This window comes from Caretta caretta, chromosome 5, assembly GCF_965140235.1.
Source record: "Caretta caretta isolate rCarCar2 chromosome 5, rCarCar1.hap1, whole genome shotgun sequence".
Lineage (NCBI taxonomy): Eukaryota > Metazoa > Chordata > Testudines > Cheloniidae > Caretta > Caretta caretta.
Window position 1 is genome coordinate 133,707,913 of NC_134210.1, and position 15,623 is coordinate 133,723,535.

Consider the following 15,623-nt stretch of genomic DNA (forward strand, 5'->3'; position numbering starts at 1 on the left):
ATCAGCAAATGCTGAAGAAATTTTAATCTGTCCATTCAGAAGGCTGAAATCAGTAGAAATGTGGACTGAGGGCTGCAGGCAAAGCTTGTCACTGCAATTTTGATGGTGCTTCAGTTATAATGTAGGCAAAAAGTGGAGGCCTACTGCAGAGGAAACACAATCTCAACATTTGTGTTAAACCTCGTGATGACCATAAAGTAAATATTTTGGACACTTGAACATAAGTAACTAAGGCTAGTAATCATTTGCATAGAATAAGATACACTTTTCAAGATAAATACATGATCTGAATGTGTATGACATCATCTTGATATTTTTGGGAGTTGAAAATCAGGTCGTTAATTGTCACATACATTGAGTGTTCGTATTGAGAAGTCTTGCTTGACACTTTGCTTTTGTGGAGCTGTAAACCTGATTTAGCACAATTCAGGATGTAAGTAAAGATATGAAAACAGACTTAATTCATCCATGTAACCTTTTAAATGCCTGTTAAAATCATGGCTTTCATATTTCCTTTTAGAAAGACAAGTTTGGTAAGATAATATCTTTTATTGTACCAACTTCTGTTGATGAGAAAGACAAGCTTTCACAGAGCTCTTCTTCAGGTCTGGGAAATGTACTTAGAGCAATGTTTCTCAAATGCGACTGCCAGGGACTTTTCGTGGGGGCGTGCTTTGCCCCCCACCCCCATCATCAGGCTTTCATCATCCCTTCCCCCTCCCTCCTTCCCTGTTGCTTCTGGATGTGCTGCCCTGCACCACCTCTGGAGACAGATGGGGCACAGCGCTGCAGGAGCAAGGTGAGTTCTTCCCAAATCCCCTCCCCGCCAAGGTGGGTCTGCAGGCTCCAGTGGCAGGACTGCGGGAGCCTGCCCATGCAGCCCCGGGCTCCGACCCCGGGGCGGTGGATACTGACCCCTCCGGCCACGTGGTCCTGGGCTCCAGCTGCGGGGCTTCAGCCTCTGGTTCTGGCTGTGTGGCAGCAGGTGCTGGCCCCTGACTCTTGTCCCTGGGTCCAGCCATGCGGTGGCGGGTGCTGGCAGCAGGCTCCAACCTCAGGGCTTCAGGCGCCAACCCCAGGTTCCAGCTGCAGGGCTTCAGTCTCTGGCCCCCAGTTCTGGCCTTGTGGTGGCAGGTGCTGGCCCCGGACTCTGGCTGTGCAGTGGCGCACGCTGGTCCCAGGTGCCGAACCCCAGTCCTGGGTGTATGGCAGCAGGCTCCGACTGCGAGGTTTCGGGCTTTGATCCCTGTTTCCAGCCGTGCGTTGACAGGTGCTGACCCCCATCTCCGGCCGCACGGCCCCAGCCCTTAGGCGCTGATACCCTGCCCCAGCCACCCCAGCCCGACCCACAGCTCTGGTCCCGGGCTCCAGCCATATGGTGGTGGGAACTGGCCCCAGGTGCTGACCCCTGGCCTTAGCCACACAGCAGCGAGTGCTGGCTTCAGCCACACATCAGCGGGCACTGACTCCCGGCTCCAGCCTCTGGCTGTATGGCAGCAGGCTGTGGCCCCAGGCGCTGACCTACAGCTCCAGCTGTGCATCAGTGGGCTCCAATCCCTGGCTCCGGCCATGCAACAGCAGGGCTCGTCACCCACCTCCCTGGCCCCCCGCCACCTCCTACGGCCCTATATCCATCCTGCCCCCCATCGTCCCAGGACACTGCTGCCTTCCTGGCCTCACATCCATCCCACCATTGCTTCTGGTCCCAGTTGCCTCCCCTTTCAACCCTTCTCTCCCCCCGCCCCCAATCCAGGGATAGGTCCTGGGACTTACTAGCTGTCTGGAAGGCTGTAAAAAGTGATGCTTGTATGTTGGTTAATATCACTTTTCACAGCCTCCCTGATAGCTACTAAGTTTGCTGTGAAAAGTGATATTAACAAATATACACACATCACTTTTCACAGCATTATTTTTATTATTGAATCTGGCAAAAAAAACCCTACACATCCAAATCATTGTAATTTATATATGTATCTGTGCATATTTACTTGTTGTTCTTAAAGTGAATTAAGTATTTTAGGGGAAAGTGTCAGTGTGGCCACCAAAAAATGTGTTCGTAGAACCACTTTTAGAGCGTCACAGCTTAAATACAAGGCGGAACAATTGTTCGGCATAAGTTGTTAACACATTTCAAGAGACCATTCAAGGTGAATTGGCCCGTTAACGCTCCTTCGCTAATAGGGAGTAAAAGGGGTTGGAGAACAGCTGGGTGGGGTGGGGGAGGGGTATTTGTGGATTATAGATAAGGCTGCATTTTAGTTATGGGTTTTTCAGTAAAAGTCATGGACAGGTCACAGGCAGTAAACAAAAATTCTTGGACTGTGACCTGTCCATGACTTGTACTATATACCCCTGACTAAATCTTGGGGGTAGGGCAGTCCAGGGGTGCCACCAGTGCTTGGGGGTGTGTGTGGTGACCCAGGGGGCACTATGGGTGCTTGGGAGGGGCTGGCTGGGGTGGGGGTGGGGGTTGGAGGGGCTGGCAGGCTCCCCTACCTGGCTCCGCACGGCTCCCCAGAGGCGGCGACATGTCTCTCCCTCAGCTCCTAGGCGGAGGTACGGCCAGGTAGCCGCCCCAAGCATCGGCTCCCCAGCTCCTATTGATCAGGAACTGCGGCCAATGGGAGCTGCGGGAGCAGTGCCTCCGGGTGAAGGCAGTGCTCAGATCTGTCTGGCGGCTTCTCTGCCTAGGAGCGGAGGGAGAGACATGTCGCCGCTTCTGGGGAGCTCCCTGAGGTAAGTGCTGCCCAGAGCCCTCACGCCCTCCTGCTCCCCAGCTCCCAGCCTTGAGCCCCCTCCCAAACTCCTGCTGCTGCTGGAGAAGGAGGGCGCAGTGGCCTGAGTCTGCCCCAGCAACGGCCAGGATGGCTGGCCCAGGAGCGGCTCAGGCAGCCCCCAGACCAGCTGCTGCAGAAATCAGAGGTCCCAGAAAATCACAGAATCCATGACAAACTCACAGCTTTAATTATAGATTGTTATAATAAGCCATTAATCCAGTGTCTTTTTCAGTCCATGTTTTTTAGGGTCTGGCAAAGTTATGAATTTAAGCTCCCAGGCTTGTCTTTAGAAAGTGTTGTGTAGGTTTCCTTTGAGGATGTGGACTGAGAGGTCAGATGTAGGGTGATCATTTTGTGAAAAGTGTTTATCCACAGGTGATACGGTGTTTTTTGTCTTACTGTTTTCCTGTGAGCTCTCTTGAGAGCGTAAGGACTGTCTGGGTTCACTCACGTGGTTGTTGTTGGGGCATTTAGTGCACTAGGTGAGGTACACCGCATGTTGTGATAGGCATGCGTAGGACCCATGGATCTTGAAAGTTGTGTTGTGGGAAGTGTGTGTTTGATCATTGTAGCAGTGGAGATTTGTGTCTGCAGCTTTTGCATCTGTTGTCCTGGAAGGCTTTGGGGCTGTCCAGTAACTTAGCAAATGAAATGGATTACCTGTGGTAGCTGTGAGTAATTCCAAATTCTTGTCAACGCTCTTCCAAAGTACATCCAATGGCTTTTAAAAAATTGTATTACAAGATTTCATTTGAAACTCATCAGCTTCTTCTCTTTCTGTTAGCACTACCGGTAAATAAAAAATATTGTGAGATTTAGCAAAGCCAGAAAAGATCCCTGGAGAGAGCTTTAAAGACATTGAGCATGACATTACATGAACTTAATTTGTGCAAATATGACTTAATGCGAAAATCTCACTGCAGATGTTGTTTTAAGTGTAAGGGTCGCATCATTTGAAGACGGTTGGTTTGCATGGGTGTAGCTGAGGGCATCATTTGGCCTGCAAGCACCTCTTGTAGTGGTGATAATGAGAGAGATGAAAAGAACCCAGCTTGACTGTCGGGGCACGTCTACCTGCAGCTAGCCCATGACCCTCCTACCTCTCAGGATCCTAGCCCAAACCTGGAAGTCTACAGTACTATTAAACAGCCCTGCGGCCCAAGTCAGTTGGTATGGGCGCAGCCACAGGTGTCTAATTGCAGTGTAGACACCCTCAGAGCCCAGAGTGAGTTTGTGTGGTTGGCAGATAACTTTCCTGTATAGACCAAATCTATGTCTGTATAGCTAAATTGGTCAGGGGTGTGAAAACCCCCCACACTCCCAACTGACATAGCTATGCCAACATAACCCCCAGTATAGACGCAGCTATGTTGGTGGCGCTTCCATCAATGTAGCTTAGTTGTTTGGGGAGGCGGTGTTCCTACACCAATGGAAAAAACCTTTGTCGGTGTATGCTACGTGTACATTTCAGGGCTGTGCCAGCATAGCTGTGCTGGAAGAGTCCCCGTAGCAGAGACATACTCCTAGGAAATGCAGCGTATTTGCAAACAGAGCTGACTTTATACAAAAGTCAATGAGGCAGTTAACAAGGAACCCCACACACTCAAAGCCATTTTTTTAGGGAGAGAACCACAAAGTGCTTGAAAGACTGACTCTTGCTCCATGTCTTACTGCCATGGTTGCAGTTGGCAGAGGCACTTGTGCTGGAGTCCATTCAGTACAAAAGAGAAGGAGCTGTTTGCAGAGTGTTTTCCCATTAGAGGCCCTCAACTTTGTAATCTATTCTCTCCCACCTCTCTGGTATGAAAACCCAGATCTCATATTGTAGGGACCATTATCAGTTACCCAGGCTCTTGAGGGGAGAGGGGCACAATAGAAGCTGTTTTTGGGGAGAGGGAGAGTGTTGATCGGATTGTTTTTTATTGAGATTGGGGAGTTACGGTGGCTTGGAGATGTTTAACAGCTGTTGGCTTTCGTTTTGCTGATTGTATTTTTAAATTTTGGCAGAGGCACCTAGAGCTGAGGGTAGGCACTTCTGTGTATATTGTTATAAATTGAAATAAATAATACATAAGCAAAGTACCGGAGAGCATTTCTGACTTGCCATCTGGAAGTGGTAAGAATATCTCTTTCAAACAGTTGACAGTGAAGTCTTACCCAGCTAAACACCTCATAGGCATGTTTTATGAACACTTAAAGAAAATCTTAGGAGAGATTTCTCACATTCAAAACTTCCTTTTTATTGGCAATCTGTTTGACCATGATATTGGGAACTTTGCTCATTGTTCACAGATTGCTAGGTGGCCTTTTAATCAGGTCAGAACTTCTGCAGTAATTCAGTCTCTCCTGTGTCCTTCAGCGTGTTTCATCTGTCCACTTAGGTGGGAATGTCTCTCCTTGTTCCTTCCAGTCCCACAGAATAAAGAGAAACTTATTGCTCAGTGGGAAGAGGGCTTTGCATAATTGAATAAAACTCTAGAAACTAGAAGGCAGATTTTATTCTTGTGGGGTTTCCCAGCTTGCCTTTTAAGGCTTTGTGTCATTGGGAGTGACATTATATGAAGAAGGAGAAGGTAGTGTTTGGAGTAAAGAGGTTCATGGCTCACTCCACAAGAGCAGCCTCTACCTTTTCAGCAGAGAGAGATGGGTATCCTTACAGTTTCATGGCACTAGAGTTGATGTGGGCAGCCTCTGTGGATGCTAACTTCAAAAGCCAAGTCCATGCTGCAGGATGTCCTTTAGAAGGTACCTTTCTGATTCCTGGTCTGGAGTCAAATTCCAGAGGTTGCAGTTCCCAGAGTCTGGGTCTGCGGGAGTTCTTATCTGGAAACTTAAATTTCTTCCAGGTCCCTCTATGCCAGCCCAGACTGAGTGGGGTCACCCAGCCAGCTCCTCTCATGGAAGGCAGTGATTCCCCAAGAGCTGTTACTTTATTTTCGTGTCAACAGCCACTGATTAGAGGACTCAGGCACAGCCTGGACAAATGCAGAAAGGCTTTAAAAATATTAACAGATACCATTGTAATGAAACTTCATTTCAAACGGGGTCTGTAGTTCGAATGCAGAGGATGAGGAAGATGCAGTTTTTCTTCCATTGTATCTAGTTTGTAGTTTTCTAATAACTTTATTTGTAAAGGGTATTTGTGTTTGCAAATCGAGCTAAAGATGAGTCTTGAATACCCCAAACCATCTTACTAACACATTTTAGGTAGTAATACAACAGCCATGTACTACAGACTTTCTGCTTTTGATCAGTCTGCAAAGCTAGGTGCTGGAGATGGCAAATGTCAGCAAAGTTTACAATAGCTCAGCTTTGGCAGTTCAGTCTCCTGTTCTGATTTCTCATCTGAAACTCCAACAAACTCCAGTAATGAAAATTTAAGGTTTTGGTAGGTTGCCCTTCCTACACAAGAGGTTGGAATCTTTAGTTGTTTCTTTATATCCCAGTTTGTGCTCTCCCATAAAGGTATAGAAGGCCATTCTACACCTCTTCTGGACTACAGTCTGTGTTCTGTGATCCATGCCCTTACTGAATGGAAGAATAGCTCTCCCAAAGATCCTTTTAAATGCCTAAACTTTTGGTAGGGAGATGCTACAAGCAGTAGTTTCCTGGAAACTTACTGAAAGAGCTTTGTTGTCTCTGCAACTTTATTATTTTTAAAGTGAGGTGTACTTTTTTCAACCTTGGATCTAAATCAAAATTTTGATCTGTGAACAAAATTCTAGTGCTATACTTAATTTTGCTTTGTAGTCAATATGCATTCTTCCCCTAGCTGTCCTAGGGAAGAAACGTAGCTTAAACACCTCTTCATAATTTTTTAATTATAATGAGCCACTATAAGTAGAACAGACTTTATGAAATGTAAACTTGTGGGCAGCAGGTAGCCATTTTTATAGTGCAGACTGTTAAGTCCAGCCTTTTATCCATTGAGGTATTTCTGTCATCTGAAACAGCAGCAGAGTCTCTTTCTTGAGAGTTTTTAACTTAACTCCAGACTCCTTCCTTTTAATAAGTTGACACTACTTGCCTGAATTGCAGAACTCCACAGCTGCCTTTTCTAGGCAGATTTAAAAAACTGTTCCTCAAACAGCTATATTTTACGTTCTTTCTGTCTGTACTGTGCTGTTAATCCTGCCATGGAGGTGTTTAAAGCTGACGAGTTTGTGAAAAGCTTATCCTTTTATCCTTCTTGGAAAGCAGATTACTGTACATACGGTAGCTGTGGAAGGGTACAGTAACTAGCTAGTATTGTAGATCTCTTGAGTGACGATGCTTATTTCCCCTCTTCTGCTAGAGCCAGAAATATGAATAAGTGAAATGCTTTCTGAATTCAGCATTGCTCTTATCCACTCTCTTTTGCAGATTCTTATTGCACTTACCCTTGGACACCTTACCTTGACTTTCTATTGAATGGTTCCATTAGCCTCACTGTAGTTTAAATAATTATTGTACGTTTTACAGTATAGATGAAGTAATTTAAGGATATGTCTTCACTACCCGCCAGATCGGCGGGCAGCGATCGATTCACCAGGGATCTATTTATCATGTCTAGTCTAGACACGATAAATCGATCCCTGAGCGCTCTCCCGTCGACTCCTGTACCCCAGCTCCACGAGAGGCGCAGGTGGAGTCGACAGGGGAGCAGCAGCAGTCAACTCACTGCAGTGAAGACACCACGGTAAGTTGATCTAAGTACGTCGACTTCAACTACATTATTCATGTAGCTGAAGTTGTGTAACTTAGATTGATTTCCCCTCCCCTCCGTGTAGACCAGGGCTGAGTATCAAAAGATAAACCCAGATGAATATCAGTGCCCTAAAAACTACTTTTTGAAGCGCTTTATTATTAGCAGAACATATTTTATTGAATTGACTTCGTAACCATTGTCTTTATCCCTTTTTCTCACCCAAGAGCTCCAAACGAGAATGGAAGCCTCTGGAGGATCGCAGCTGCACAGATATACCATGGCTGTTGCTGTTCATCCTCTTTTGTGTTGGAATGGTGAGTAAAATAAGAAAGATTTTAAATGTTACATAGGCACAGACAGTTTTCACTCGTGAAGAAATCAGATTTTGAGATTAGAAATTTGGTAACTTCAGTCAGTGTTTAGTGTACTTTAGCATGGCAAGTATCAGTTACGGAACAAGAACTTGCTTGATTTTGATACGTTTTTGTAAGGCAGTGTCACTATGCACAGATCTAGTACTTTCACAGGGTCTCATAATTTGCTATGGACTCTGTCTTGCCACAGAATTGTGTGCATCGGAATCTAAGCTACTTTTAAAATAAGTTTCTAGCCCTCGTGGTTGTGAAGAAGTCACTCTAAACTTGGCCTGTTTTTTTTTTTTTAAAGGCTATCATCCTAAACCTGTAGATGTCTTCAAAAAATAGCTTTGAGCATAGGGAACTGTTACCTTAATCTCAATAGGCTGCTAGTTCTGAAACTGAAACAAAAATGGCAATGTAAACCTCAAAATTGTTGATATCTCTGCTGATAACTTTAGCAGAGCCATCCAGTTAATACGCTTATTCCACAATCCAAACCTTCTTCCCAAGCTGCCCCAGGTGCCAAAGCCTTACTGTGTTTTACCCAGGTGCCAGAACACTTGGCTTCCTCCTGACAAGTGCTTGGATGCAGTTAGATGTTGTTAAATTACAAAAAAATAATTGCAGCCTAGTGAAAATTCTGTATCGTGTTTTTTGCCTTTTTTGTATGGAATTAGGCAAGATTGCTTACATTATTCTAGGTCCAACCCACCGCCAATTAGAGAATAACTCTCCCTTTCACATCCCTGGTTTGTGGGATGATGCTCTCTGCCTATGCATCTCAAACTTTTTTAATGTCTTTATTTTACAACCCTGGTGCACTGCAAGCTCATAGCTAACTTGCTCTTCACTTAGCAGCCCTTTGGTATTTTTGCGATCCATTCACAAGTTTGATTTTTAACTCCAGTGCATATAACTGACTGTTTAATACAGAAATGCCTAGTTCTATATATTTATCTGGGGTATTAGACCATACAAATTAGGTACACACAGTTGCATATGCCCCTCTTTGAAAATTAGATCCCAGATTGTGTTACGTTTCACCCTTTGCTGTTACCCGGTCTGTTTTTGGCAGTGTCCTGCTGATACAACTCCATACACACCTACAACTGCGAATTTTTCCTTTTGTATGGTGTACTATCCTACAGCTTTCTTGTCACACCAATACACTGTGCAGAGCAATTGTCATATCATCACTGCCTTGGGGAGTTGCAAATAAGTTCAGGCGGTTACATCCACCTTCCCTCACTTTGTGGCTAGATGGGAGTAGAATACTAAAATAGATGGAGGAGGATCCTGAAATTTCTCTGCTGTAGTGTAGAGTCACAGTGTGGAAAACGTTAAGAACCTGAGCATTATCCTACATAAAATTCTATTGCTTAAAAGGAACTAGAGCTTTTACATGAGTGGTGATGGATTCAAGAAATTGACAGTAGGAGCTGCAAATCAGCTGAATTATTACTAGCGATGACCTTTTACTCCTTCTTTGCTTTGATGTCCAATGTTAAGTTTATGAATAAGCTAATTCACTATAAAACAGTGACCTGCACTTCATTTGGAATTTCTCTCTAATCAACTTGTCTCCTTCAGTATTGGTCCCTCCTTAGCACTGCGTTGTCTCCCCCTCCTAAGGCTTTAAAGCTGTCAATGTTTGACTTCTCCACACCCTCCTTCCAATTGCCTTTTCCTTCTCAGTTGATTCTGTTGTGTCCACTTGTAACTTCAGATGCTCTTCTGCACTTGTTTCCTTTGTCACACGCCACTAACTCATTCTCCCACCAATCTCAAACTTTGGCTTACCCCTCTTATCTTCTTCCTCTGGCATCACTGGACACTTAGAGAGACAGCATAAGGACTATCTTTCTCTGCTCAGGATCTTGCCAGCCTAATTAGTTGTAAAGAGATAATTGATGCTTTCAGGCATGACCTCCTTACGCTGGCCTCTCTGCATTTCCCCTCCACCCCCAAACTTCCCCTTTAATATCCGATTTAAGCTCTTTGAAAAGTTAATCAATAGCCCAGTGAGACCTGGGTCTCTCTTCTCTAAGGCCCCTTTTCCCTCTTTGCTCCACCACGTGCTCCTTTTGTGTGCTTCCACTGTTGTTTCTGTTTCTTTTTCTTCCATGTGTCCCCCATACCTGAAATGTCTTTCCTGGCCTGGTCTGCCCTGCCTCCCCTTCTGCTTAAAATGCACTTACTCCAAATAGGCCTTCTTTCCCTCAGAAGTGTTAACAAGATGTTTGAAAAATCTTACAAACAAAAATACCCTAACTATCTGGAAATTAACGAGCTGCAACCCAAACTTCACTAGTCATGCTGCATTTGTTGCGCTCCTTCCCTGCCCCCCTCTCCTTTACAGTTGTGTGCTATCTGTCTAGATTGTGAGCAGTTCACCTCAGGAACTTTGTTTTATGCCTGTCTTGTAAAAGCACCTAGCACACTGTTGAGCCTGTTCAGCTAATAAATAATTTTTAGCACATCTGAATCATATTTTTAATTAGTGTTTGCATTTAAATTCACAACTGTCTGTTGTTCCCCACAGTGGTTCTTTCTTGATTGACTTAGACTTTTCCCTTTTAAATGGAAGGCATTTCAAAGAAGGGTGCAAGAAATTGGACTGCTTTCCTCTGAAATAGATGAATTACAGCTGACTCTTCCCTCATGACCAGCTCCAAGGAGAGCATTGTTAAACTGTGTTTCTGACACAGTTGCCATTGAACCTTTTATCTGTTTTTTTCCCAGGGTTTTATTTGTGGCTTTTCAATAGCTACTGGAGCAGCTGCAAGATTGGTTTCAGGATATGACAGTTATGGAAATATCTGTGGGCAGAAGAATGTAAAGGTGGATGGAATAGTCAATAGTGGTTTAGACCTCACACAAAAGAAGTGAGTATATGCCTTTTCCAAACTAGTGGTTGATTGAACCAGAGTCTGTTCTCAGTTGGAAGTAGATTGCAATAACCTGATTGGGGGGGGGGGGAATATTCTGACTCTTTTAGTTAATGTGTTTAATTTTTCCTATCTAGTCCTTGTCTGAATTTCTCTTGCTTAAAACCTTCTCTAACAACCAGTAGCCTGCATTTGTGAATGTGCATTGTGGAATTTGTAATGTGCGTATAAACAAGGTAATCTGGAGTATCGCTTTCTTCTTGGCATCTCATTATATAGTTGTGTCCAGCCGTTTGGTACAGTTGATCATTGGGGCTTTACAGACTGACCAACATTTTCAAATGTTCCAGGGATGAATGAGGAAAGCCAAGAAACCCCTCTGAACAATTCAGAGGACTTTAGAAAGCAAAATATCCTTTAGCTTGGAAATCAACACTACTACACTGTATCGAGACGATAATTAATGAAGTCTGAAATAAGACTGCAGCAAAGGATAATGAAAAACTAAAAGACCTTATTAACTTCTGGAATAGTCTTGGTTCACCTGTCTTCACGCTAACAAACCACTCAATACATGCAGATTGTTTTGTAAGGACGCTTGACTGAAGGTTTGATTATTTGGAGATAGTATTGGAGTTTTCTTGGCAACTTCATTTGGAAGAGTAATTTAATGTGAATAATTAGGAAATGCTGTCACTTTTTCTGAAGTAATCTGAGTTGGTTAAATAAAATCCAGTGACAATTAAACAATTTATTATGTAAATCTGTAAAAGTTGGAGGCCTAGTTTGATGCTTGGGCATCAAGTGGCATTTATCCCTTGGAAACCAAAACATAAGTACTTGCCATTTATTTAATGGAATAAGATTTCAGATTGTTCTGTGGGGTCAAAATTGCATGTTTTATTTAGAGAATTAAGCAGTACATAGTATTGAATTTAATATTGTTGTAAACTGTGACCTATTTCTGCGGGAGGGACAGGGGGAGAGCATAACTACTTAAAGTAATGGATTGGCAACTCTTTAAAACGGATTTGATCCTTTCTGATGCTACTTTTAAACTTTCAAAGGGCTGAGCAGCATCTTGGACTGAAGGATCTAAAGAGTGGTCTTACAGTTCAGGCCAGGTGATAATTCAAAGTTCATAAACTTCCTAATAATTAGCCTCCAATTCCTTTTTGTAAGGCTGGTAACTATCCTATAAAATCACCTGATGTTTGAGTTAGCAATCTGCTACTCATTTCACAAGCAGCATTTCAAAAAGTAGATGAGAGGGGTGTATGACTGCATTGGACCACTTTCTCACTGATCAATTAATCATGGGGGTTTTTATATCTGAGAACGTTGTGTCCTCAAATCTAATTTCTATCAGCTGTCACATGGAAGAGTACTTCGTTGTATTATCCTTTCACATAAAACAAAGGGACATCTAATGACGCTGAAAGGCAGCAAATTAAAAATGATAAAAGGAAATACCTTTTTTTACCTACGCAGTCTCTCTCAATGTATGGAACTCATTGCCACAAGATATCACTGAGGCCAAGAGTTCAGTAGAGTTCAGGAAAAGGATTACTCTTGTATGGCTAACAAGAACATCCGATTATGTCACATGGTTAAAAAAAATTAAGTGGTATAAATCATGATTTTTTTTTTTTAGAGCATAAGACCACTACTACCTGCCTGGGGATAAGAAGAAATTTTCCTTATGGCCAGATTATTCCATATCTGCACATTATAGAGTTTCTTGCACAGTCCTCTGAAGCATATGATACTGTCTGGCACACTAGACTAGATAGAGCTCTAGTCTGGTCTAGTATGGCAATTCCTATATATTAGCAAGTGATTTCCCCTGCCTCCCCCTCCCCCCGCCTTGTTTTTCACTGTCTTGAAATTGTTTCAAAAAGGGCCCCATCTGATCAGCATCTGTTTCTATCCGACTGAGTTCTTGTAGTGTCAGAGGTACAATGCACGGGATTACTTCATACGCTCATCTAAATTTTATAGTAATGCTTTTTACAGTCTGGAGAAAATAAGCTTTTTCTTCCTAGCCTTTCTATCATAAACTAAGCCTTGAAGAAAGAGTTTCTTGCTCTAAACTTCCAGGGGATCCCTGAAGATATTTCCATTTGCCTCCTCTTATAGAGTAATTTTATCTTTAGCCTCCAATCAGAAGCAGACATGTTAAATTATCTGTAAAATAGCATTATCTCTTCCTGCTAAATCATAGTAACATGTAGGGAATGTAATGAGGAAGTGAAATTGACACTATTTGGGAAAACTTGAGCTATAATATGTGTTTGTGGGGGTGAGGGGTCCTCTGAGTGGAATGATTAGCTGAGTACACATCAGAGTCTGAAAGAGTATCCTGACTTAAGTTCTGTAGGGTTTTCACAGCCACATCTTTGCGTCAGAAATTGACTTTGCCTTTTCTTGATTACAAAAAGAACACAGCATAGTTTCAATATGCTTTGTGCTGGGAGACAAACCCTTGGAGTGCAGTGAGGATCTGACAGCCAGTTCCAGACCCATATGCCTACTCTGAAGAGGTTCATTGCCTTTTAGAGCTTTGCCAGGATTATGGGGTTAAAATTATCTTGATGTGCTAGAGTAATTGGCAAACAAAATTATGAACACATTGACAAGGTACAAGTTGTTCAAATGCCAGTCCTAACTGGTATTTGACCTGCTCAGTCTTGCTGCTTGGGCAGAATGAAGGTACTATATATCCTTCTAAAAAACTACAAGAAGAAATACCCTGCTTCAGAGAATTGTCATCCAGTGACTTTCAAATGCTAGCAAATTCTCATGATCCCCCAGAAGCAAAGACTTTAATGGGCTCTTTACTCAGTGCATGCAGGTAGCAAATGGACAAATGGGAAGTTTGCAGCGTACATGCAGAGAAAATACATGAGCTAAATTCTATATGCCCCACCCAGAATTGGTATGAATTGGGTGAACTTTTTAATTCATCTCTCCATTATTGCAATGAGATGCTTGTCGATTGCAGTGAACAGTGGTTCTGCACAGTGCTCATTTAAATGTCTAGAGATGTCTTGAGAGATGACAGGAAATCAATGAAATCTACAAAGTTAGGAACATACAAAATGCTCTAAGCCAAGACAGACTTGTATATTATGCTAGCTTGCTGCACAGTTAAAGGTTAACTGTTTGTGGTTTTAAAATAGAAGAACACAGGATACTTGGAATGCAAAACAATATCTTTGCCTCTTCTCACTTTTATATTTAACTTCTGCTAACTATGCCATCCATGCCTGTTCAGTCATGGTGAAAAAGAATTGGGCATTTGCCCAGTAAGCCTATTGGTCATGTGAAGGAATGGTTGATTTGCTCTCCATTTCTTTCCTTGTGTGACTTCATCTTAATTTAAAAACATATATTATGGTAGCAGCTCAGATTCTTTTTTTTTTTTTTTTTAAAGTAAGACACTAAAATACACACACACCTACCCACCCACCCCCAGCCAAAAAAAAAAAAATCAATGTTATTATGATGTAAACTTCAAAACCCACTTCATCAGATGCATGGAGTGGAAAATAGAGGCCGGTATAATACACAACACATATAAAAATGGGAGTTGCCTTACCAAGTGTGTGCTTGCTTCAGTAGCACATATACTAAAATTGGAACGATACAGAGAAGATTAGCATGGCCCCTGCGCAAGGATGACACGCAAATTTGTGAAGCGTTCCATATTTTCTTTTGGGGGGAGGGATAGCTTAGTGGTTTGAGTATTGGCCTGCTAAACCCAGGGTTGTGAGTTCAATCCCTGAGGGGGCCATTTAGGGATCTGGGGCAAAAATTGGGGATTGGCCCTGCTTTGAGCAGGGGGTTGGACTAGATGACCTCCTGAGGTCCCTTCCAACCCTGATATTCTGTGATTCTAAGTGTGGGGTCAGTGCTAATGAGCCAATTCAATTAAGGTGGAAGTGGGCTATTCTCAACGGTTGACAAGAAGGGGTGACTACAAAGGGAGGAAAAATCACTTTTGTAGCGCAAATGAGGCCAACGTAATCAAGGTGGCCCAATTCAAACAGTTGACAAGAAGGTGAGAGCGTCAGCAGGGGAAATTAGTTTTTGTAGCGACCCGTCCACTCCCAGTCTTTATTCAGGCCTAATTTGATGGTGTCCAGTTGGCAAATCAGTTCTAGTTCTGCAGTTTCTCGTTGGAGTCTGTTTTTGAAGTTTTTTTGTTGAAGAACTGCCACTTTTAAGTCGGTTGTTGAGTGTCCAGGGAGATTGAAGTGTTCTCCTACTGGTTTTTGAATGTTCTAATTCTTGATGTCTGATTTGTGTCCATTTATTCTTTTGCATAGAGACTGTCCTGTTTGGCCAATGTACATGGCAGAGGGGCATTGCTGGCACATGACAGCATATATCACATTGGTAGATGTGCAGGTGAACGAGCCTCTGATAGTGTGGCTGATGTAATTAGGTCCTATGATGGTGTCCCTTAATTAGATATGTGGACAGAGTTGGCCAGGGGGTCTGTTGCAGGGGTTGGTTCCTGGGTTAGTATTTTTGTTGTGTGGTGTGTAGTTGCTGGTGAGTATTTGCTTCAGGTTGGAGGCTGTCTGTAAGCAAGGACTGACCTGTCTTCTAAGGTCTGAGAGACTCTGTCCTTGCGTCTGATGAAGTGGGTTTTAGCCCATGAAAGTTTATGCCCAAATAAATTTGTGAGTCTGTAAGGTACCACAGGGACTCCTCGTTGTTTTTGCTGATACAGACTAACACAGCTACCCCTCGGAAACCTGTCTACATTTAAACTTCTTAAATGTATGCCACAAGATATGCGCTTCAGCAGTTAATTTCGCTGTGAACTTGAACTTTCATATTCTGATTTCTGAATATTTATACCTGTAGCTTTGATATTACAATTTACCTTTTGAATGAAATT

The 15,623-nt window shown here is 43.2% G+C and overlaps 1 protein-coding gene and 1 non-coding gene across 3 annotated transcripts in view; both read left to right on the plus strand.

Moving 5' to 3' along the window:
• SLC44A1 (solute carrier family 44 member 1) overlaps nt 1-15,623 on the plus strand; it is an 87,472-nt gene that overhangs the window by 24,371 nt on the left and 47,478 nt on the right. For both annotated transcript variants that reach the window (XM_048849897.2, XM_048849898.2), the window contains exons 2-3: nt 7,689-7,778; nt 10,566-10,708. In XM_048849897.2, the coding sequence (XP_048705854.1) occupies nt 7,689-7,778; nt 10,566-10,708 (233 nt within the window). The remainder of the gene's footprint in view (nt 1-7,688; nt 7,779-10,565; nt 10,709-15,623) is intronic.
• Nucleotides 14,320-14,426, plus strand: LOC125637476 (U6 spliceosomal RNA). Its single transcript, XR_007356956.1, has one exon. It is a non-coding gene; the product is annotated as a U6 spliceosomal RNA (small nuclear RNA).